Source organism: Octopus sinensis, linkage group LG4, assembly GCF_006345805.1.
Source record: "Octopus sinensis linkage group LG4, ASM634580v1, whole genome shotgun sequence".
In the NCBI taxonomy this organism is placed as follows: Eukaryota; Metazoa; Mollusca; class Cephalopoda; order Octopoda; family Octopodidae; genus Octopus; species Octopus sinensis.
Genome location: NC_043000.1, coordinates 152,748,641 through 152,773,094, shown reverse-complemented (window position 1 = coordinate 152,773,094; position 24,454 = coordinate 152,748,641). Strand labels below are relative to the sequence as shown.

Sequence of the window (24,454 nt, the reverse complement as noted above, 5' to 3'; positions counted from 1 at the left end):
GGGCTTGGTCGGCCCGAAGCTATAGTAGAAGACACTTGCCCAAGGTGCCACATAGTGGGACTGAACCAGGAACCATATGGTAGGGAAGCAAGCTTCTTTCCACACAATTACTCCGGTGCTTTGAAAACTGTATTTTTTTTTTTTGGTAGTCACTAAGCACTCAGTTGTCTAATCTAATTTGTAAACGGTACCGTGTGTAAGTACAGGTTTCTAACGTAAGCTCTGATAACGGTATCGTTAGGTTACAGTACTGACCAAATTTTTTTCCGTGCTAAGAGGGTAGGCAATAGATAAAGAAAACTCTGTTTCCTTTCTTCCTCCACCGAAGACTTCGTTTTGATATTCTCTATCATGAGTAAGTCAGCTGATCAGAGACCATTCTTTTGAGGGAGTTGAATACAGTGAAGCAAACAAAAGAACCTCATGCCAGTTTTCATTGTATCTCTCTGCCTCTTACGGATGTAAACTGTTCTACTCCACGGTTCTTCTTTGTAGTAAACTTGGTTGTGTCCTAGACACATAGCCTTATTCAACACAACTCATAAAATATCATAATCTTCAGATCTGTCTTGTATACTAGCCACATGACCAACAGCAGCTGTCATTGAAACATTACAAACTTACAAATTCTGGCTAATGCTTTTATGGATCATTTCATGTTGTTTATTTTCACAGAGAATCTCCCTTACGACAAGTTCAGTGAAAAACTACGTCTTTTATTTGGACCGGATATAAAACCTCAGGAAATTAAAGTTCTTTATAGGAAAATTATCTCGAATCCAGAAGCCACAGTAGACTGGAGTGAGGTAAAGAAACATTTCAAATATGTCACCAAACAGAAGTCTGTAACAACGATTTTTGATAAAGAGTGGAAATGCCCACATCGTTATATTTTATTACGTTTTAGGTACTTTGAATATTACTTAATTGTGGTGGAAGCACTCCGTCGGTTACGACGACGAGGGTTCCGGTTGATCCGATCAACGGAACAGCCTGCTCGTGAAATTAACGTGTAAGTGGCTGAGCACTCCACAGACACGTGTACCCTTAACGTAGTTCTCGGGGTTATTCAGCGTGACACAGAGAGTGACAAGGCCGGCCCTTTGAAATACAGGTACAACAGAAACAGGAAGTAAGTATGAGAGAAAGTTGTGGTGAAAGAGTACAGCAGGGATCACCACCATCCCTGCCGGAGCCTCATGGAGCTTTAGGTGTTTTCGCTCAATAAACACTCACAACGTCCGGTCTGGGAATCGAAACCGCGATCCTACGGCCGCGAGTCCGCTGCCCTAACCACTGGGCCATTGCGCCTCCACACATTACTTAATTGTACCTCAACCAGAACCGGCTCAAGGTACCGGCAATTCAGACAGTATCCTACGTCACCATACATCTTCGGGGCGCCATGTCATGTGTCTGAAATATTCTAAGAAATACAAGGAGAAAATTATGATGATAATATGAATGTAAATCTTACATTTAATTAATCGTAATAAGACATCACATTTTTACATTTGAAATTTTTACCCTTGGTCAAAATTGTTTTAAAATTATATAAATAAAGGAACCGAAATTCAGCAACTCCATAAGCGGCCCTAACTTCAATATCGAAGTATTCACCTTTATATGAAATCCAAATATTAATTTATATCTTAAAATCTTGAAATATCTTGAAGATTCTCATTATAGATTTTAAACTTCCTGTAGTTCTACTTCAGGCTTATTACTGTATTCCACAATTATTCACAAATGTTAAGCGGTTGAAATTGTAATCAATTCATATCAGAGCATTCTATATAACTAAGTTTTTTCTCATAACTAATCTTTTTAGCTAATCAAGATAATTGCAGTAGTGGTAGAAAGTCTGTGAGTTTGGGGTGTATGAGCAATGTGAAGGGACATTTCTGAGCGGATTGTTTCGGCCATCAATTCTGTATTAATTTGAATGAAGTACAAAGCATAATTAATGCAAAGCAAAACGCTAACACGTTCACCAATTTGAAATGTCATACCGTTCATAGATAAAAATTACTGCAAAGTATGTGAATGAACGGTGAGTGAGCTTGGTTTAGGTACTGCTTGGACGATACGTAAGGTAGATTTTAATAAAGATAAGATTTGTGGATAAGAAAAGCGATGTTGCAGGAGGAGTGCGACATCTGTATTAATTCAGCGCAACAGCCTGTCAATGATTTGGAGATTTTTGTGTCGATTTAGAAGTAGGATTATCAGATAATGCTAATTGGCTTACAAATCTCATATCTGACATATCTGAATTCCTTCCATATCTGAATGGAAGGAATGAGACAGAATCTAGAGGAGTTGCAAACTTCATTATCTTCGAGGACGATAATTTCTGATAGGAGTGATACGAGAGATGTCTTCAATGCAAAACTTTTCCTTAGAAAAGTATGAATGTCACTAAAGCACATTTTTCTCTCTATCAGTTTACGGTTTTCTTGTTTAAAAAGAAATCATTGCAAAAGTATATTAATATGTTATTTTCGCATATAATCCTTTTGATTTAATCTTTTTATTCCAGGTATTCAGCATCTTTAACTCGAATTCGCAAAGATTTAACGGAGCCGATGAAGGTTCCAGTGTCTTTGATGTATCCAAAAAGCGAAGGGTTGGTAACGCTGCTGGTAAGTAGTACTCCGTAATTCCCAAGTTAGAGTAATGGTAAGATATCTTACATGACGTCTGATGATAATACATCAGGGAAAGTCATGAACATCAAAAACTTTCTTTACGTTCGAGTGAAAAATTATTATGAATTACGATTTAGAGTTATGAAGGAACCAAAGAGGATGGTGATCACAAAAAGCAGAACTGCTATGGAAACAATTCAGTTGCTTGGGGATGATTACATTGCAGCAAAGGGTTTTGTGATCATTCTGGCTTGGGGAAAATTACATAAATATCTTACACGCTCACATATACACACAGGTATGTATGTATGTAGTATGTATGTATGTATGTATGTATGTATATATATATATATCTTTTACTCTTTTACTTGTTTCAGTCATTTGACTGCGGCCATACTGGAGCACCGCCTTTAATCGAGCAACTCGACCCCGGGACTTATTCTTTTGTAAGCCCAGTACTTATTCTATCGGTCTCTTTTGCCGAACCACTAAGTAACGGGGACATAAACACACCAGCATCGGTTGTCAAGCAATGCTAGAGGGACAAACACACACACGTATATATATATACGACGGGCTTCTTTCAGTTTCCGTCTACCAAATCCACTCACAAGGCTTTGATCGGCCCGAGGCTATAGTAGAAGATACTTGCCCAAGGTGCCACGCAGTGGGACTGAACCCGGAACCATGTAGTTGGTAAACAAGCTACTTACCACACAGCCATAGTGCTAATATATATATATATTAGCACTATGACCCGGCGTTTCCGGGTCTAGTACTAGCGCTTGTTGTTCGTTGCCGGGTCGCAGTAAAAATTTCTCACTAAATCAAGAGCTAAGTTTCTTATCACATTTCAGCCCGGGCCAGTTTCGTTGTTTATGAGCTAGTTGGAGCTTTTTATGAGGATAATAAATATTCATTGGACTTCGGTTTTCACACCTGGAACGGCATAATGAGGGAAAATTAGCGGGACTGTGCACATGCCATTAGTCGGACAAAAAAGGAGGCAGAAGAAAGCGAAAAACTCGAATTTGGCCGCAAAATAACTTATGGGCGTAAGGGGTCGGTTTATCGACTTTTTTTTTTAGAAAATGCGAGCCTTTTACGTGAAAAACTGTGGATTTGTATAAAGGACACACAGACACACAGACACACAGACACGCAGATACACAGAGATTTTTCCGTTTGTAGATATAGAGATATTGTTAAAAAATTTCAAACCGTGTGTGTGTGTGTGTGTGTGTGTGCATACATACATACACTCATACACACTCATACATACATGAATACATACATACATACATACATACATACATATATACACAAATACACACACATACATACATACATACATACATATATACATACACAAATACACACACACACATACATACATACATACATACACAAATACACACACACTCATACATACATACATACATACATACATACATACATACATACATACATACATACATACATACATACATACATACATACATACATACATACATACATACATATTAGGATATGTAAACCTACGTGTAGATCAACAAAAATCCCAAATTTACCGCTATCTCCATAGATTGAAAAATGATGAAAAGCTTTAATCGATTTTCGATCCTTATTGGGGTCTCAGACGCATCTACGGCACCGGTCGTATATTATTTATATTATCAATTATTACATATTACTGCATTATTTAATTTTTTACTTGTTTTAGTCATTAGACTGCGGTCATGCTGGGGCAGCATCTTGAAGGGCTTTAGTCGAATGAATCCACCCCAGTACTTATTTTTTAAAACCTGGAACGTAGTCTATTGAACGTTTTTGCCGAACCACTAGGTACCCGGGACGTAAGCAAACCATTACCGGTTGTAAAGCAGTTATGTGAAGGGCAAGCACATGCATATATATATATATATATATATATATATATATACACGATATAGTGCATATTTATACACATAAGGAATCCACTTAGCGTGAGATTCAACACATTAGAGAGAACAGCTAGGTTCTGTAAACCACAAAAATAACAGATAAAATTCGACAGGAATAAATTTGGAATTTTATCCGTTATTTTTGTGGTTTACAGAACCTAGCTGTTCTCTCTAATGTGTTAAATCTCACGCTAAGTGGATTCCTTATGTGTATAAATATGCACTATGTTGTATAACTAATATATAGTCTTCTTGACTAATTTTTTTTGCACGTTAGACCACTGGAAATGTAAATTTTGATTGAATATTTTAAATTTAATTAAATTCCATTTCCTTTTGATATGATTAAACATTATATATATATATATACATACATTGATACTCACACACCTGTTTTAAATTCAATCATGTACATGAGTATTTGCAATGCAAATGAAGGAAAGGCAGATTACCTGATATACTCAGTCAAAGTCTAAAGTAAATATATAAGAATCTTTATAAATAAGGATTTAAACTTAAGTGTTACGTGGATAAGACTAATCTGACGCCTAATTCCTTTTCTATCCACTGTGTTGCCCAATAAAATAATGGAGGGTATAAGATATTATTTGCAACTTGACCAAATGCTTAATTTTCCAACTTTTTTTTTCTTTTTTGCCAGGAAACTGCCGTAAAAGAGATACTCTGCAAAGTATCCATTACTCAGAAGGTTTAGATTGTTATATAACAGCCTCATTGAAGGGTGTGGTCACTGTATGGAACAGCCAGGTACGAAATAATATTAATTTCTGAAATATTGATTTCAAATTTTGGCACAAGGCCACAACAGTTCAGGAGTACATCGACTTCAGTACTCAATTGGTACTTATTTTATCGACCCCCCAATGGGATCAAAAGCCAAAGTCGACCGCAGTGAAAAACTGAACTCAGAACGTGAACACGGACGAAATGTCGCTAAGTATTTTGCCCGGCGTGATAACGATTCTGCCTGCTCACCGCCTTATTAAGTTCTGACATATTTGAGTTCAAATTCCGCTGAGGTCGACTTTGCTTTTCATTCTTTTTAGGGTCAATAAAATAAGTAACAGTTGAGCCCTGGGGTCGATGTGATCGACTTACTCCCCTCCTCCGAAATTTCAAGCCTTGTATCTATAGTAGAAAGGAATTTCTGAAATAGTGTCTTCAAATTTTAGCAAAAGGCCAGCAATTTCGGAGTGGGGGGGGGGAGGACAAGTCGATTACGTTGATCTCAAAGTTCAACTGGTACTTATTTTATCGACTCCGAAAGCCTGAAAGGCAAAATCGACCTCGGCGAAAAGTGAACTCAGAATGTAAAGACAGACGAAATGCCTCTAAGCATTTTGCTTGGCGTGCTAACGGTTCTGCCTGCTCATCGCTTTATTAATTTTTGAAATGTTAAATTTTTAACGTTAGGGAAATATATAACTACGACTCATTTAATTGACTTCTAAGTAATAAAAGACGAAGTCAACCCCGGCGGGATTTCGAGTTCACAACACCAAGGGAGGTATCTAAATACTGTAACTGACTTAATCCGGCGCTTTACTGGCTCTGCTACTCGAAAATGCTTGATAAGCACAATGTATCTAACGAATATTAACCTAATGTTGAATGATAGTAGGTATACACGAAGAAGGGAGAATTTCTAGTGATTGACAATGCACAGTTATTCACATAATTATTGATGCGTGAATAATTTGTTAGACAATACCGGAGTGTTAGGATTTCCACCATGACTCAGGCAAAAAATTTGAGCACGGCATCAAAAACTAACGAAATATTCGTTAGTCTTGCAATATTCCTGCCTCTTCTGATTGTTGTAACTGCTTATGATGATGATGATGAGGAGGAGGAGGAGGATGACGACGACGATGATGATAATGACGATGATGGTGAGGAGGAGGAGGAGGAGTAGAGGAGGAGGTGGTGGTGGAGGTGGAGGAGGAGGAAAAGGTGGAGGTGGAGTATTTACAGTTTCCTTTTTTTCCATTTCAGCTGCGTCTTCAACATTCTATAAATATTCACGTGAGTACTATTTTCCTCCCATTTTAATGACTGGTACGAATAGTAGATATAATGGTGGATACAGAATATAGTTGGGGCAATACATTAAGTACTTTTATTAAGTAAATATGAAGACGAAAGGAATGCATAACGAGCAATGTATTACAGACGAAATAACAAAATGGCTGCACTTTGATATCGGTTGAGTAACAGAAATGGCTTCAAGTAAACTGTTTAAATTGTATGGATTTCATAGTGGTAAATACCGTAAATCCTCGAGTATAGTCCGCCCTTGAGTATAATACGCAGAGGATTTTTAGGGGGCTGTACCTCTGAAAAACCTAAACCTTGTATATAATACGCAGCCCTTCTCTAACTTGAGTCAAGGAGGTCTATATAACGTCCTTGTAAAAATGTAAATGGTAACGTCTTTTATTATTGCCTTCTTTATCTTTGGCATCTGTTTAATTTCATCGTTATTTCTTCTCCATAACCTGACATAGCTTTCGTCAACATCAAATTTTCTTCCGGCGGCCCTATTACCATGCTCTTCAGTATATGATATAACTTCAAGTTTAAACATAGCTGAGTAAGATCTACGAGACATTTTATGGGCATGTAATGTATAAAATGTCTTATTGGAGATTAATGTACAGGTTTAAGTCGCGCTTATAAAAACCCCTATTAAAGACCCACAGTAGTTCAAGCATTTAATACTGGTATTTAATTAAGTATCTATTGTTTGCCACGGTAATGATGCAAACTGCCAATAGAAATAGCAGGATGAACTATTTAGCGCTAAACTATTAAGCACAATTCGTGCGTAATTAAGCCAGCAGCACCTAGTCGAACAAACACTTCCGCGCATGCGTAATACAATAATGGTGATGTTCTTAACTTTTATATGGGAATGTAAATATGTCTGCAAATTGTTTTTGTTACATGTTATTCTGTGTTCTGAATACTTTTATTTTAATAAATGTTGCTTACTGCAAGTTATGGATGATTCTTTTATGACTCCATTGCTTTCAGGCTTAGCTTAAGGTATTTTCGCGCCTGACATCACAAAATGCTTATGAATAAACATTGCCGGACAGCAAATAGAGATTCGGACATTGCTTAGAAAATATTTTTCATTTTAACCTCGTATATAGTACGCACTAAGGATTATGACCTTTACATTTTTGGAAAAAATGCGGTTTATACTCGAGGATTTATGGTAGTTGTTTATGTATTGTAGTGCTGTTAAAAATGAACTGTTGGATTCATTTTTGTCACATTCTTTGCAATGGCTTCTCTACATTCCATCTAGCCTCAAATTTAATTGCACCTTCGCCTCACAGAACTAGAAACAAGTTTTTTTTATGAGGATCATTGTGGCGTTAGAAGAAAAACACTTGTAGTAATTCCTATGAAATATAAGCTGATCAAGTCTGAGCTAGGGTAGAACGTATTTAGGTATGCAATGAATTCATTGTCCATTAGACAGAATGTTCGGCTCCACGTCACCTAGCTATCCTCTCTGCTTGATACTTTATTCCTATCAAAATGAAGTATGACCGGGAAAGTTTAGTAGTTTGTTCTGATTTAACGTCATTGGTGAGATACAATCAAGATTTATATGTCAACCTATCACCAACATATCCAAATTTGTTTAAACGTAATCCAACAAGACACATACAGTCGATATTTTGAAAGATACTCAAAGCTAAGTAGATTAATACTATGGCGTTTATGGTGTAACTAAGGCATTTCATGAAGTAAGAGAAATCATTAAAATAAATAATCGAAGCCAAGTCATAGACAGCATATTAATATGCTTATCATATATTAAGGCGGCGGGCTGGCAGAAACGTTAGCACACCGGGTGAAATGCGTAGCGTATTTTGTCTGCCGTTGCGTTCTGAGTTCAAATTCCGCCGAGGTCGACTTAGCCTTTCATCCTTTCGGGGTCGATAAATTAAGCACCAGTTACGTACTGGGGTCGATATTATCGACTTAATCCGTGTGTCTCTCCTTGTTTGTCCCCTCTATGTTTAGCCCCTTGTGGGTAGTAAAGAAATAGGTATTTCTCGCCCGCCTTTACATTTTGAGTTCAAATTCTGCCGAGATCGAATTTTGCCTTTCATCATTTCGGGGTCGATAAAGTAAGTTCCAGTGAAACACTGGGGTCGATGTAATCGACTTATACCCACCCCACGAACTTGCTGGCCTTGTGTCAAAATTTGAATTCAATATGTTTATCATATTTTAAGCACATGTGTTGTTGACGAAAGCATCAAAAGCGGATCGATTAAGAAAAAAGGGACCCGAGTTTTCATCCGATAAGACCAATTACATGAGATGCTTGAGTTCAAGAAGTAACATATACGTATCCTTTTAGTATCGATAACATAAAGGAAATGCTGTAATCAGTTAAATAGTTCTCCTATATCCATGTAACTTAGCTATAAGAAAGTCAATAAAACATTAACGTATTCGCTAGAAATAATGCCACAGGTAAAAGTGAAACTAAATGTTGCGATAACATTGTTTGTTTGTTTGTTCCTTTTCGAGCCATGCCTGGCTCATAAGGACCGGTTTCCCGGTTTCTTGGCGTATAGGTTTCCCACCTGGACGGGACGCCGGACCGTCGCAGGTGAGCTGCTAGATGCAGGAGGAAAAAGTGAGAGAAAGTTGTGGCGAAAGAGTTAGCAGAAGTTCGCCATTACCTTCTGCGAGAGCCGCGTGGAGATTAGGTGTTTTCGCTCATAAACACACACATCGCCCGGTCTGAGATTCGAACCCGCGATCCCTCGACCGCGAGTCCGCTGCTCTAACCACTAGGCCATGTGCCTCCACTATAACATTGTAGCAAACAAGAAGCGAAATTAACTTGTGAACTTGAATATTTACTTTCTTAAAATTTCTGTTAATTAAGCATAGATGGATAGGTTGTGGAGCCATCTAATGTGACTCTACTCAGAAGGCTGTAATATCATTTGACAGGAACACGGTATAAAGAAATACATGAAACAACGCGGTAACTTTAAATACCTTTAATGTGACCACACACACACACATATATATATATATATATATATATATATACAAGCTGGATGGTAAATGATAATGGTTTTATGCGTAGAAGCCATGGTCTTCTCCTGTGTGTTAACTCCTATCTGCTATTGGCGTGTGGTGTGAGAGAGAACCTGTTAGATTATGTCTTCACAGCCTCGTGTCCCGATGCAGAAAGAGGTTGTCGTATGGCATTGTACCAGAATCTCACGCTCTAGCACCATCTAGTGCCAATTTGTTTAAATCTGCTGTTAAGGGAGGTAACTGCGCCTACATAAGCATAGCTTAAATTGTTTGGTGCAACTAAAAGAATATATTCTGAGAATAATTTTAAAATACGGTTAATAATATAATTATTGCTGCCATGACCATCGACCAGTCGAATAAGACATTAACCAAGTTAGCGTGTCTTGTAAATAAGCTTAACGTGTGATGGGTTGTCAATGACAGTTTCCAAGTTCAATAATAACACTAGCTGAGATCATAGGATAGCTTCATATGCAGGGAAACACAGGAATGGTAAACATTGGAATGTCACGCGTATGCATTTAATATAGCACCCGTTAATTATAAAGCGTTTCCTTTCTTTTGATCTTTAACTGTGCCCCACCCCAGTATGATGTCTGTATAGAACTGGTAAGTTGGTGGGAAGGAAAGTAAGTATTTATGGTCATACAATGCTGTGCCGCTTACGTTGATAAGAACGGTTCTGTTTGTTCTTTGGCCAACATTCTACCGACTGGGCGAATGCAAAGTAGATATAAGAGAAAAGTAAGAACTTCTTATGAATAACTTAAAGCAAATATAATATATAGTCAACTAATAAATCAAAGAAAAATAAGCAATTATAATAAACTAGCAGTATCGCCCGGCGTTGCTCGGGTTTGTAAGGGAAATAACTATATAAGCATTTTTAGAGAGTTATAGCCAAAAAATAGCAAAAAAATGCATTAAAAATGGAAAAAAAAATGATGGTAAATTTTTTTTAAATCGTTGACTCATCGTAGAAATTTTTAGAGAGTTACTTCCCTTATATAATAGCGAAAAAATGCATTAAAATGGAAAAAAATTATGGTAATTTTTTTTTTAAATCGTAGACTCATCGTAGACGCGCGCTAATACCCAGAAGGGCTCGATATGAATCACGACTATAAGATACCCGGTTTTGGTTAAACTGCACCGCAAAATGTGGGAGTAGTTAGGAATCTAAATCATAGGAGACAGACACACAACCTTACTTTTATATATAAAGATTATCAATTTTAAAATGACATTTACATTATAATTTATGATATAATTTTCAGGAACCTTCTTGGGTCACGGGTTGTATATATCTACCGAATTTACGGCGTGTTGCAATCTGCACAGAAAGAAGTCTCTGCATCTGGGACAGCAAAGGAAAATCACAGGTGAGTTCGAGAAAATATTCCACTCTTTAATAAAATAGTGGAATTATTCGTTGTTCCTCCCGATTGATTGTACTCACACGTGGCCACGGTCCACTGGCTAAAACGATTAGAAGAATATCCGTTCAACGACTGCTTCAAGTTATTGACTAATTCTTGGTTTTCCTACAATGAAACAGTTTACTATCTCTATGAAATAAACTTTAGACTATCACGTTATTACCTATTATCTGCTTACCTGTGAAGAAATAATTAGTTAGGTGAGCGCTGTCAAGGTGTGATGATTGAATAAATTTTAATTCATTGGAGAGAAAAAAATAAACATAATTCTTGTATATCAAGAATGATGTTTTTTTCCCCTTTATTATAGGCACAACCTTCATAGTTTTCATATTCCAAATTCTTGCAATCTAAAATTTTTAATTTTAAGGGATTTTATTTATTTATTTATTTATTTTTTTATTTTTGTTTTTCCTTTTCCTTCTTTATGGTCCTGGAATCAAACGGACTGATGGATCAATTAGTAACCAACTTCGCTTTTTTTTTCCTTGTCTGTTATTGTTATGTCCGGATTAAAAAAAAAAATTATTTATTTATTTATTATTATTATTATTATTATTATTATTATTATTGTTACTATTATTATTATTATTATTCAGGCGGCGAGATGGCAGAATTGTTAACGCAGTGGACAAAATGCTTAGCGGTATTTCGTCCGTCGCTACATTCTGAGTTCAAATTCTACCGGAGTCGACATGTCGTTGCATCCTTTCGTGGTCGATAAATTAAGTACCAGTTGAGTACTGAGGTCGATGTAATCGACTATCGCCCCCCCCCCAAAAAAAAACAAAATTTCAGGCCTTGTGCCTATAATAGAAAGCATTATTATTATAATTATTAAGGTGGCAAGCTGGCAGAATCGTTAGCACTTCGGGTGAAATGTTTAACCGCTACGTTCTGAGTTCAAATCCCGCCAGGGTCGACTTTGCCTTTCATCCTTTCGGAGTCGATTAAACAAGTACCAGTTACGCACTGAGGTCGATGTAATCGACCTAAGCCTTTCACCCACATTTGAGGCCATGTGCTTCCAGTAGAAAGGATTATTATTATTATTGTTGTTATTATTGTTGTTGTTGTTTTTGTTCCTGTTGGTGGTGGTGTTATTGCTATGCTTACATGTGAGAATCGCAATTTATCAGCAGTTCATGTGTGTCATGGTTTTATGCAATTTTCTGAAAAACTATAGCACACCATTTGCATCCGACCTTTCGACAATACGCCACAATGTCTTACATCAGCATTGTTACAAGACGAGAATACTACACAAGACACATTATTAATTGGAGATGATCAAGGCTACATAAGCATTTTAACAATCAATACTGATGAGGTCATGATGAACCTGTCCGAAGATAAATCGGGACAAGCATGTAAAATGGTCATCTCTCCAGCCTCTCTGACCAAGTACGTTCTTTAATCTTTTTTCTTTTTATATTACTAATATGTGTTTTTATGTGGGCGTGAGTATATATGAGTGCATATAAATATATATATATATGTACTATGTATGTGTGCATATATATACACATATACAAACATTATGCATATAGATACATGCATATGTATATATATACATATATATATATAATATATATATATATATATATATATATATATATACAAATTGAGATAGGGGTTGTAAATGCAACCCTCCATGGGATAACATATATCCAATATACTGCTAGTGAAGTACCCAACAAAGTTAATACATAAATGTTAATGATTGCGATGCAATCAATTCATTTACTGTATTATATTGGCAAAGGTAAAATGATTTACCACAAATTATTAATACAAGATAAGAAAATGGAGAAATACATCTAAATCAAGTATCAATTACCAGATAATACTCAATCACATACTTTATTAAACCACCACATAGGAGACTGTACCACATAAGAGACTATCTGGTAATTGATATTTGATTTAGATGTATTTCTCCATTTCTTATCTTGTATATATATATATAATATATATATATATATATATATATAGCTATATACTAATAATTAATGTAAGCAAATGTCTATTATAAGCCAATGACTTACAATACCTTTATAGCCAGGATAATAAACGCAATGTTAATTAAATTTATAATGAAAAATTATCAGTAAATGAAAATTTGTATAAATATTTGTCTATTGGACAATATTACAAAATTTATCCAAGGGCCGGGGTGGGGAAATGTGGGGCTCCTGTGTGTGTGTGCTTATGTTTATGTCATGTAGGGTATGGAGAGGGTTGATGTCTGTAGGGAGTAGCTGGATGTAGAGTGGATGTGAGTGGGAGCCGAGTGGGTGTGGGATGGGGGTCGTCCTTTACCATGTGTGTCTTTTTTCTCTTCTTTCTTCTTTTTTTCCCCGCCGTTTCCCAACCGGTATTCACCTCCTCTTCTTCGACGCTGGTACTAGTTTTTGTTTGTGGTACCGTCTCAATCTCGTGCTTCTCCTCAGCCTCCACAGGCAGTGGAGTACCATCTACTTTCTCGCTCTCTTGCCTTTCCTTAGCCTTCACAGTTGGTGGAGGACAATCCGCTCTAATGTGTCCTTCCAAGCCACATTTACAGCACCGCGGAATCCTCCCTTCCCCTCTAACTCTTAGTATCACTTCTCCGACCATAATGGTCTCCACCACGTTTTCATTATCTTCCGGAGTCACATGTACTATACTACCATGCCTAGGCTCTGACTTTGCCAGTTCCTGTAGGGTGTTCTGGAAGCCTGCAGGACCACTACGCTATCTTCCATGCCTAGCAGTATGGCAGCCACCAACTAGGCTACATTTACTTCTGGGGTATGTCTTCTACCTTGGAAGCACGTCTCCCAAGGTATACGGGTAGAAGAACCACTTCGTCAGTTTTTAATGGTGTTGCTGAGTGCAGTCAGGCGGTAACTGTCTCCCGAAACTGCACCTCCACCGTTCCATGCTTTCTTCCCTTGACAAGGTATGAAATCCCTTACCAGACTGGTCTCAGCACCTTTTCAACCTGGGCTGCTGATACTATTTCAATTTTTCTCGTTGCCACCGCGTATGTCCTGTTATTAATCGTCCTCTCCTCTTTTCTTTTGAACCTTCTTGGTGGCGGGGAGACCTTCACATTGTTCCCATCCCTTTTAAGTATTTCCTTGAACCTACTCAATTCTTCCAGACTCACATCTTCACTTTTTCCTTTTGTCGCTTCAGTGTAATTTTTTGTTTCCATTTCCTCGTCGATTCTTTTTAAACATTTTACCATCCCTTCCTCAGACGGCATAAAGTCTGAAGAAGAACTTAAATCTTCGTAATTCATAACACGACGCTCTTCCATTAAACAAGAGGGAAAACGTCGCACACCACCACTACGAAGACAGCTAAAAACACGTGTTACACACAAAGACAGTAGTTCAATTAACAAACAATAAACCGAAAGCTCACAATGAAGTGCTTACCCTGCACTGCAGGCAATTCTTTATTTTATAGTAGTTATTTTTATGTGTCAGTCCACTTTTAGTCACTTGGGGGTGGTCGGAATCCTTCCACAACAGGTAGATAGATAGACAGATAGATAGATAGATAGATAGACAGACAGACAGACAGACAGATAGATAGATAGATAGATAGATAGACAGACAGACAGACAGATAGATAGATAGATAGATAGATAAATGATAGATAGATAGATAGATAGATAGATAGATAGATAGATAGATAGATAGATAGATAGATAAAGAGAGAGAGAGAGAGAGAGAGAGAGAGAGAGAGAGACAGACAGACAGACAGACAGATAGAGAGGATGACAATATCTCAGAATTGTAAATTCTTTCATAAAGCAGTGTAATACAAAATAAAACAACTCTATATCAGGTCATGCAAGTGTAATACAAGTAGCTATACGGACTCGACAGGCTATTTTTAAGCTTGATACGAACACATATATAGGAGATAGATATTCCAATCAGTAAAAAAAAATCCAGAGTGCACTAAATAACTTTAGATAACCTCTCACATTAAAGTGACGTTACACATCGTTATCTAGATAAAATGACGTAATAGGTATAATTAAGTTCTAACGTTATAAAAATATGAAATATAAGATTAATCAACTTCAATCACGGATATGCAAGCTTACACACCACTATTTTAATCTAAAAGCAGCTGTAAAAGATAGGACAGAAGAGACTATACAAGGAATAGGAACTGTGTCTGTTGGTTTTCCTTGCACATTGGTCGGGCTTACAAAACGCAGAATGTGGAGGCGCAATGGCCCAGTGGTTAGGGCAGCGGACTCGCGGTCATAGGATCGCGGTTTCGATTCCCAGACCGGGTGTTGTGAGTGTTTATTGAGCGAAAACACCTAAAGCTCCTCGAGGCTCCGGCAGGGGATGGTGGTGATCCCTGCTGTACTCTTTCACCACAACTCTCTCTCACTCTTACTTCCTGTTTCTGTTGTACCTGTATTTCAAAGGGCCGACCTTATCACTCTCTGTGTCACGCTGAATATCCCCGAGAACTACGTTAAGGGTGCACGTGTCTGTGGAGTGCTCAGCCACTTACACGTTAATTTCACGAGCAGGCTGTTCCGTTGATTCGGATCAACCGGAACCCTCGTCGTCGTAACCGACGGAGTGCTTCCAATACGCAGAATGCATCTGGGGTTTTTAATTTTTTTAATTTTCACTCAAACAAAGCAATTCGTGCTAGTAAGATATCGTGTGTCCAGAACACCTAACTTTAACCTTTTTGGAGACTAACCTGCGGACAAGGCTTGTTTCATCTACAGTGAATGTAAAAGAAGGTAATTGCTATATTCAGTGATACACTTAAGAACCACGAGAAACTCCTTAGCTATATGGGTATCCACTTATAACATCACCAAACATGGAGATATTGTAATGGTTGCGCTGTCATTTCAATCTTTCAAGCCAAACACTGCTTGTGAATGCTTCTAATATTAAGCCTTCGTGTAAACGTCTGAAATTCTTTCGGCATTATGATAAGTTACCTTAGTGGTATGTTACACTGCGTTTCTCATCTTCCTATATAACAAGCATATCTTCCAAGCATATCTTCCATTTTTTTGAAAATTTACAACCGTAGGAGTGGCTGTGTGTTAAGTAGCTTGCTTACCAACCACATGGTCCCGGATTCAGTCCCACCGCGTGGCACCTTGGGCAAGTGTCTTCTACTGTAGTCTCGGGCTGACCAAAGCCTTGAGTGGATTTGGTAGACGGAAACTGAAAGAAGCCCGCCGTATATATATATATATATATATATATATATATATATGTGTGTGTGTGGTTGTGTGTGTGTATACGTTTGTGTGTCTGCTTGTCACCCCAACATCGCTTGACAACCGATGCTGACGTGTTACGTCCCCGTATCTTAGCGGTTCGGCAAAAGAGACCGATAAAATAAGTACTAGGTTTACAAAGAATAAGTCCTGGGGTCGATTTGCTCGACTGAAGGCGTTGCTCAAGCATGTCCACAGTCATATGACTGAAACAAGTAAAAGAATAAAAGAGTAACCATCATTGTAGATAAAACGGGGTCGTCCATAGCAGAAGCTTTTATTTAACCTATATTTTTCATGACGGTTTTAATTGTCGATGTTGCCATGTTTAACGATTTAACCACCTGCATCTGACATTTCATATCACCCCAGTAGTTGCAGTTTTACATCTAATAGAATATTTTCTTCAGCACCGTTAATGGAATTGCAAGTTTTTATTTATTTATTTATTTGTCTTCGTGATGAGTAAAAAATTGTGTTAACAATTTGCTTGTATAAAAGAAAATACTTGAGGGTGAACCATTGTTGTTTACAAGTCAGAAACCTATTATTATAGTAAGGCAGTGGCATCCCACTGAAAATATTGTTCTCATGAAAAAGAGATATAACAAATTAGTGCCAGACAGGGTAACACAAATGAGATATATTGTCTGTGTGAGGCCTGTGCGTGTGTATGTTTATGTATAGATACTACACACACACACAGCATACTCAGCCGTTCAAGAATTTGGACCTGGAGATCTCCATTTCCAGCGACTTCGAGGGCCACCTCCCAGTGGTGTTGGGCGTCAACGAAGAGCCCTCGACTACAACAAGACGACCAAAGTTTTTTTTTTCCAAGGTCTGGGGTCTCCCGCTCCTAAGCCCTAGACTATCACCTAATCACCCTTACCCGTCTTGTTGCTTAACAACAACAACAACAACAACAACAACAACCACACACACACACACACACACACACACACAGCGTGCTCAAGCATGAGCAGCGTTACCCAGTGTTGTTGTGCTGTAACACTGAACACTACAATAGAAAAATATGTGTGGTATGTATATGTGAATGTGTGTACGCATGCGCAAGTGTGTGTGGTTGAACTGGTAGGAACGTTAGAGCGTGAGACACAATGTCCAAATCAGAAAGTTCAAATCGCACCTGGTTAGTTCTGTCTAACATCCTTTCGGGTGGATACAATAGTAGCAGACAAGAGCGGTGGACTGCCAAATTGTTAAAAGCATAGGATGAGATGTCTGGCATCTGTCCGGGTACTTTGTGTTTTGAGTTCAAATTCATTACTCTTTTACTCTTTTACTTGTTTCAGTCATTTGACTGCGGCCATGCTGGGGCACCGCCTTTAATCGAGCAAATCGACCCCGGGACTTATTCTTTTGTAAGCCCAGTACTTATTCTATCGGTCTCTTTTGCCTAACCGCTAAGTGACGGGGACATAAACACACCAGCATCGGTTGTCAAGCAATGCTAGGGGGACAAACACACACACGCATATATACATATATATACATATATACGACGGGCTTGTTTCAGTTTCCGTCTACCAAATCCACTCACAAGGCTTTGGTCGGCCCGAGGCTATAGTAGAAGACACCTGCCCAAGGTGCCACGCAGTGGGACTGAACCCGGAACCATGTGGTTGGTAAACAAGCTACTTACCACACAGCCACTCCTGCGCCTATTACTACCAAAAATTAAGTCCTTCACGGTATAACAAAAAAAAATACCATTTGCTTGGGAAGCTCTTCAGCAAATGCCCCAGTATTTCAGCTGGACTTCAGCTGGTAGGGAACAGCCCAAGGTGCTTCCATGTCCTGTACATTCAAAGAATATGCGTGTGGGTGTGTGTGTGGGGGTTCAGTTGTTGCTTTGTACATCTGCCTATCTATCAATTTATATATATCTCTCTCTCAATTTATCTCTCCCTCTCTCAGTTTATCTCTCTCTTTCTCTCACATACACACAGATATGTATTAGATATATACTATATTGTTGTTTTCTTTAAAGGCCAATGCGGCGAAGAAGATTCCATGACGATTGGGTTGTTAAGGTTAGTATACTATGAACAGGATATCAGATGGTTGGTATTTGTGATGTGTGTGTGTGTGTGTATGTACTGAGTACTACTTTTGTATCTATTGTAACCCTTTCCCTTACGAATAAAGTTGAAACCTATATTTATATATGTATATATATATGTATGTATATGTAAATATATATTACTTGCTTCATTCATTTAACTGTGGCCAGTAAACCTAGTACCTATTCTGTAGGTATCTTTTGCCGAATGTCCAGGTTACAGGAACGTAAACACACCACCACTTGTTGTCAAGCAGTAGTGGGGGACAAACACACACACACACACACATACCCTACCTGGGATTTGAAACCAAATCCATCGGCTTGTTGCCTGGCAAAACAAGCGGGAAACCCTCCTCATTAGATGATTGATGAGGAAACGCTAGGACCTGTACTGGTCAAGGAAAGTTCAGTCCTTCGTTTAAGGTTTGACCTACATTATTGAACATATCCCATATAATAGAGAATTTTCTATCTCTTCCTCATACGTGTCAGTTATAACCAAGGAGCAACACCGGCTCTTAGATGTCAGCCGCACCAAGGAGCAACACCCGATTTTGCATCAGCCCTAACCAAGAGCAGCACTTCCCTTCGCCCCTAGCTTGATATGCGAAGAGAGGTTTTCGGCCATAAGAAAGCCGATGCCACCTGTATCTTCCTTTCTAGTCAGCACCATGACTACCTTACTCTTTCCCTCTCTACTGACAGACAACCTTTTTCTACGTTTCAACTACTATCCAGCAAGTCATTCTTGTCGTTACTATCACTGAATTTGCTACTGTCTCTGTAACAACCTGTCGGGGAAAACGAATAAATACATGTAAATAACATTTCTTCCATCTTGGAATTAATTCTTCGATGTTCACTTCTTATGCGAGAACCTTGAAGCGTTACATTTATACGCTAAATTTAGAAGTGGGCTACCTCATATATATGGTACATCACATCTAGTCCGCTATATATATATAAATATACACACACGTGAGTGTGTGTATATACGACGGGTTCTGTCAGTTTCCGTCTACAAATCCACTCGCAAAGGCTTTGGTCGGCCCAAGGTTGTAGTTGAAGACATGTACCCAAGGTGCCACGCAGTGGGGCTGATCCCAGAACCATGTGGTTGAGAAGCAAGCTTGTTACCACATGCACATGTATATAGCTAGACATGAATATAAATATAGATATTAATTTATATGTATACACAAGGAATACAATAAACAATTTGCATTCAATCTTTGAATTTGTATTTGCTTTGATTCTTTTATAGATACGTTATTTACCAGAATTGAAATGCTTTGTTTCCTGTTCTCCCAGCAGTATGTATTCTTTAGTTGTGGAACCAATCGAAAAGATCTGGAATAATGAGTATGTAATTGATGTAAATTTTGAATAATAATTTCGTATTAGTTTCATTAATTAAAACCGTTTTTTCTATTGATATTTTAAATTGCATATTATTGTTTATGAACCATTTTAGCGTTTATCTTTTGTTTTATATTAAGTGATTTATTACGTGAGTTTGTGCGCCAGTTGCAGTTATATGTAAGTTGTATGGTGTGATTTTATGTGGGTAATGACCTATAAAAGAAATTGTTACGAAACTAGACTATTTACACAGACACACGCATACATATATACACGTGCTTGTGTGCATACACCGCCATACACCCCCCACACACACACAAACACGCACTTTATGCGCGCACACACATACACACACACAGAGGAACATACATGCGGTAGAACCACAACAAGGGGCTAAACATAGAGGGGACAAACAAAGACAGACAAAGGGATTAAGTCGATTACATCGACCCCAGTGCGTAACTGGTACTTAATTTATCAACCCTGAAAGGATGAAAGGCAAAGTCGACCTCGGCGGAATTTGAACTCAGAACGCAACGACAGACGCAATACCGCTAAGCATTTCGCCCGGTGTGCTAACGTTTCTGCCAGCTCAAATCGTGAACCAATCCACGAGGAAACCCCTTATATTTTTCCGTACACTAAATAAAAAGTAGAAAGAATTTACTTATATTCTTATAATTAACAATCACAGTTAATGTCTTTCTTAGATTTAAGATTTAGTTCAGCCCTTCTGGTTGACGTTGTACTGCGCGTATAAAATAATTGTTTAATTTATGACGAGACTTCTAATAGCACAAATATGCAAATTAAACTACTCATGCTGATAATAGCTTTATTTCTGACTGCTCTGAATAACAGTTAAATTTCTATGCTATCGATTTGTAAAGGAGAATGGGTACGTCTTCTCTGAGGAGCAGTCAACAAACCGTGAAACTGTCTGTTAGGAAACCCCTGTTCACAGCTTTTGACACAACGAAAACAAAGACGTAATGTGAATGTGTTTACATTCTTATATCACAGTTAAAAGCAATCTAATATTTAGAATTTATATCAGTCAATCTATTTGATACTGTATAATGCATAATACATACATGTACATATGCATACACACTCATGCATACATACATACATACATTCCTCTGTATGTGTGTGTATCTCCAAATTAAACACTGAAATCTGGGGTTTGTGATAATATTTTTATTTCGTAGTTTACAAATATTTCATCAATTCTATGTTGAGACTAATTTTGCATCATGTTTAGAAACATGTCTGAAATTAACTACCCAGATTTTTCTGTACACCATTTATAGAACGGTTTCATTGGAACTCTTTTCAAGAATAATATAGCTGGCATATTTGGTTACCGTTATTTTTAGATAAGTACATTTGTTGTCATTGACTATGACTAAAAGCTTCACAGAAAAAAACAACTACAAGCGTTAGGTACCGACTACCTAAGAAAGCTATTATAACCCTGTTTATTGCAAAATTTAGTTGCATGTAATTGATCTGGAACATTTGCAACACAAAAACAAAATTGTAAAAGCATAAAGATGCCGCGATATATATATATATATATATATATATATGTATGTATGTATGTATATATATATACAATGGGACAAGAACGCAAAACATCCAGACAGTTAGGTGATACAAAAAAGGGACAACAAAACATCCAGATAGACGATACAAAGAAAACAAGGACGGGTCATTCGGAGTTTTCTTTCCTCAGTCGAGTTCCAGATTATTTTTGCAATTTTGGCTGGTTATACTCGAGATTGCTCCAATCTGGCCAGCCCCAAGGAAAAACTAAGCTAAGAGCATTAGATTCCTTGGAAGAAAGCAGCGAATGTATACGAAAACAAGGACGGAAAGAATGGACAATGTTACAGAAATACAAATAACAGGACATAACAACAGGTGTCTTTCGACTAAGGACGAATTAAGTTAAGCTGGCGCGTGTGGAAGTAAGGCCTTACGGCAAGGATACAAGATTTCATAGGCACAGGGAGGAATACAGATGTTGCACGGACGGCGGCCGAACTAAGAAAGGTTAGGCTTGGCCGAACGTCGGTCACGTGGGGAGTAAAGAGAGAGAGAGGTAGAGGCAGAGGGACAGAAGAAACAAGGGGGATGAGAAAAAATAACAGGGATACAGTGAAGTGAAAAGAGGAGGGAAAGTGAGCATGAAGAGAAGGCAAGGAAATGAGAGAGAGGGAACGAAAGAACGAAGAGTGGAATGAACGAAGTAAGCGTGAAGGGGCTGATAGAAAGAAGGAAGAATAAAAGAATAGAGTCGTACAAAATTTAGATAAATACATATTTACATATAAGAGACCATAAGTGCATGTACGTCCCTATTGCAGAAGATCTTCAGATCTTCGAAGCTAAGAATTGCTATTTCTATATTTTGTAAAGTTCTCTGTCGAATAGCAATATCTGTGTTTGATCTTTTGGCAGGATGGTGGAACCAGTTTCTATACCCAAAGGTGTGAATGCTTTTGGTTACTGTAAAAGTGCACAAATTCTCGCTACTGGAGGTGTTGATAAAATCATTCGAATATGGCATCCACATATGTTTGCACACCCAACAGGTATTCTTTTTCACTATGAGTATGCAATTATTTTGGTCGTTCAGTGAGACGACACCTTTTACTTGCAATGTCTTGTTCATATACCTGGAGAAAGATAGCATCTCTTCTTATTGTAGACCTTTTGCCTTCAATTAAGTTGCTAAACTCATTGAAACAATCAGAAATTCACAAAACTTTGGTCACTTCCTCATGATATTTCTAAGTCATGTACTATAAGCTCTATAAAGATAATTGTAAGCTCCTGATGAGCCACCTCAGTGTCCTAGTTTTAAAATATCCATTTCATTATGTTAGTAAGGATCTTCGAAAGAGCACGGATGCAACAAATTATCATTTCGTACCCTATATAAAGGCTCTGTACCTTTCTAAGTGATTGATATTGATAACATTTTAAGTCTTTCTACACAAACATAACATCATAGCCGGCAAACGACACAAAATTACCCTTTTACCGAGATTCTTTAATTATTTTATGTAGAACAAACCAATAATTCAACATTTTCTTATTTAGGGAAATTGATTGGTCATTTATTTACTGTGAGCGATATTTGTTGCAACGAGAGAGATCAACACATTATCAGTTTATCTACAGCAAGAGTCGTACGAGTTTGGGATATCCACGCATTTACAACCTTACAGGTAAAATTAAATTTGTTATTGTCATCCAACAATTAGTATATTGGATAAACATGAAAGGTAAAATATGGATGTAATCTAAGTTATGTAATAGTAAGAAGCTCTCAAGTGGGCTGAACAGCAGAAGGTTTTCAGAGAAGAAACTTCACACAAGCAAATGTTTCGGCCCTTAACTTCTTACACTCTAAAGGGGCCGGGCTGCATCCAGGTCATGACTCTCGATTGCCCTTCTGCTGACACTTTTTAGCCGCTTGGATATCGGTGACTTGTGCATTTAAATCGATTGGAGATTTCATCTAGTTGGAACTCCACTCCGTTGTTTCGGGCGTTTAAAATACGAAAATATTGCCTTCAGAGGGCATAGAAGTCATTTTTGTTCCTTCTCGACCAGGTCTCCAGCTGGAATGCTTCACTATTTCTGATATTATCCTTAGGGATTTGGTTCTGTTCTTCCAAGTGACTGAGAGTTGTTTCATTAGATCGTAAGTAGATTTGCCCACAAACACACTGGCTCCACCTCTGTGGCAAGAACCTTGAACCGGAAGTTGGCCTCCTTCATGCTGGAATGGAGTATAATATCCATCCTCGAATCTCTCTTCCTGATAATTTCTGGTTGTTTTGTTGATCCTGGGTCTGCTGAGCACTCTTGGTCATCTGTACCACGCAGAAGTCTCCTCATCTTTCTCCTGGCCTCTGACCACCATTCCATTTTCGTTACACCCAGTTCCCTACCTATTGGCCCGAGTGTGTCCCATTATTTTTCTGATTGTAAGGCTTTCCTTTACCGCATCCACCGCCCCTTGGACTTCCCATTTCCTGCTTGTCTTCAGCTTGGAACGGATCATTTTCAGACTCATGTCTTTTAAGACTCTAAGCATAGTTAAGAGCTTTGCTTTTCTTTGGCGATGAAACTGAGAGGTAACACACCGGTTAAATATGAAAGCTAACTTTGAATGTAATCTAAGTTGTGTATATTATACTAACTCCATATCTTTCTTTGAATCCAAACTGGTTTATTAAAAGCAAAACAAAGAATGAACGCAACATGTAATGTTCATTTCTTTCTTCTGCTTCAGTCACAACCACAGCTAGGATGACTGATACCTTTTCTTTTATTCTTTTATTCGTTTACTTGTTTCAGTCATGTGACTGTGGCCATGTTGGAGCACCGCCTTTAGTAGAGCAAATCGACCCCAGGACTTATTCTTTGTAAGGCTAGTACTTATTCTATCGGTCTCTTTTGCCGAACGGCTAAGTTACAGGGACGTAAACACACCAACATCGGTTGTCAAGCGATGTTGGAGGGACAGACACAGACACACAAACATGCACACACGCACACACACATATATATAT

General features: G+C 38.0%; 1 protein-coding gene across 1 annotated transcript in view; it reads left to right on the top strand.

Annotated features, from left to right (window-relative positions):
• LOC115210608 (WD repeat-containing protein 64-like) overlaps positions 1-24,454 on the top strand; it is an 83,641-nt gene that overhangs the window by 13,893 nt on the left and 45,294 nt on the right. Inside the window, exons 3-12 of the mRNA XM_036502585.1 lie at positions 676-806; positions 2,543-2,645; positions 5,256-5,362; positions 6,611-6,640; positions 10,981-11,085; positions 12,329-12,546; positions 18,426-18,468; positions 19,765-19,862; positions 22,329-22,462; positions 22,974-23,101. Coding sequence (XP_036358478.1) covers positions 676-806; positions 2,543-2,645; positions 5,256-5,362; positions 6,611-6,640; positions 10,981-11,085; positions 12,329-12,546; positions 18,426-18,468; positions 19,765-19,862; positions 22,329-22,462; positions 22,974-23,101 — 1,097 coding nt within the window. The remainder of the gene's footprint in view (positions 1-675; positions 807-2,542; positions 2,646-5,255; positions 5,363-6,610; positions 6,641-10,980; positions 11,086-12,328; positions 12,547-18,425; positions 18,469-19,764; positions 19,863-22,328; positions 22,463-22,973; positions 23,102-24,454) is intronic.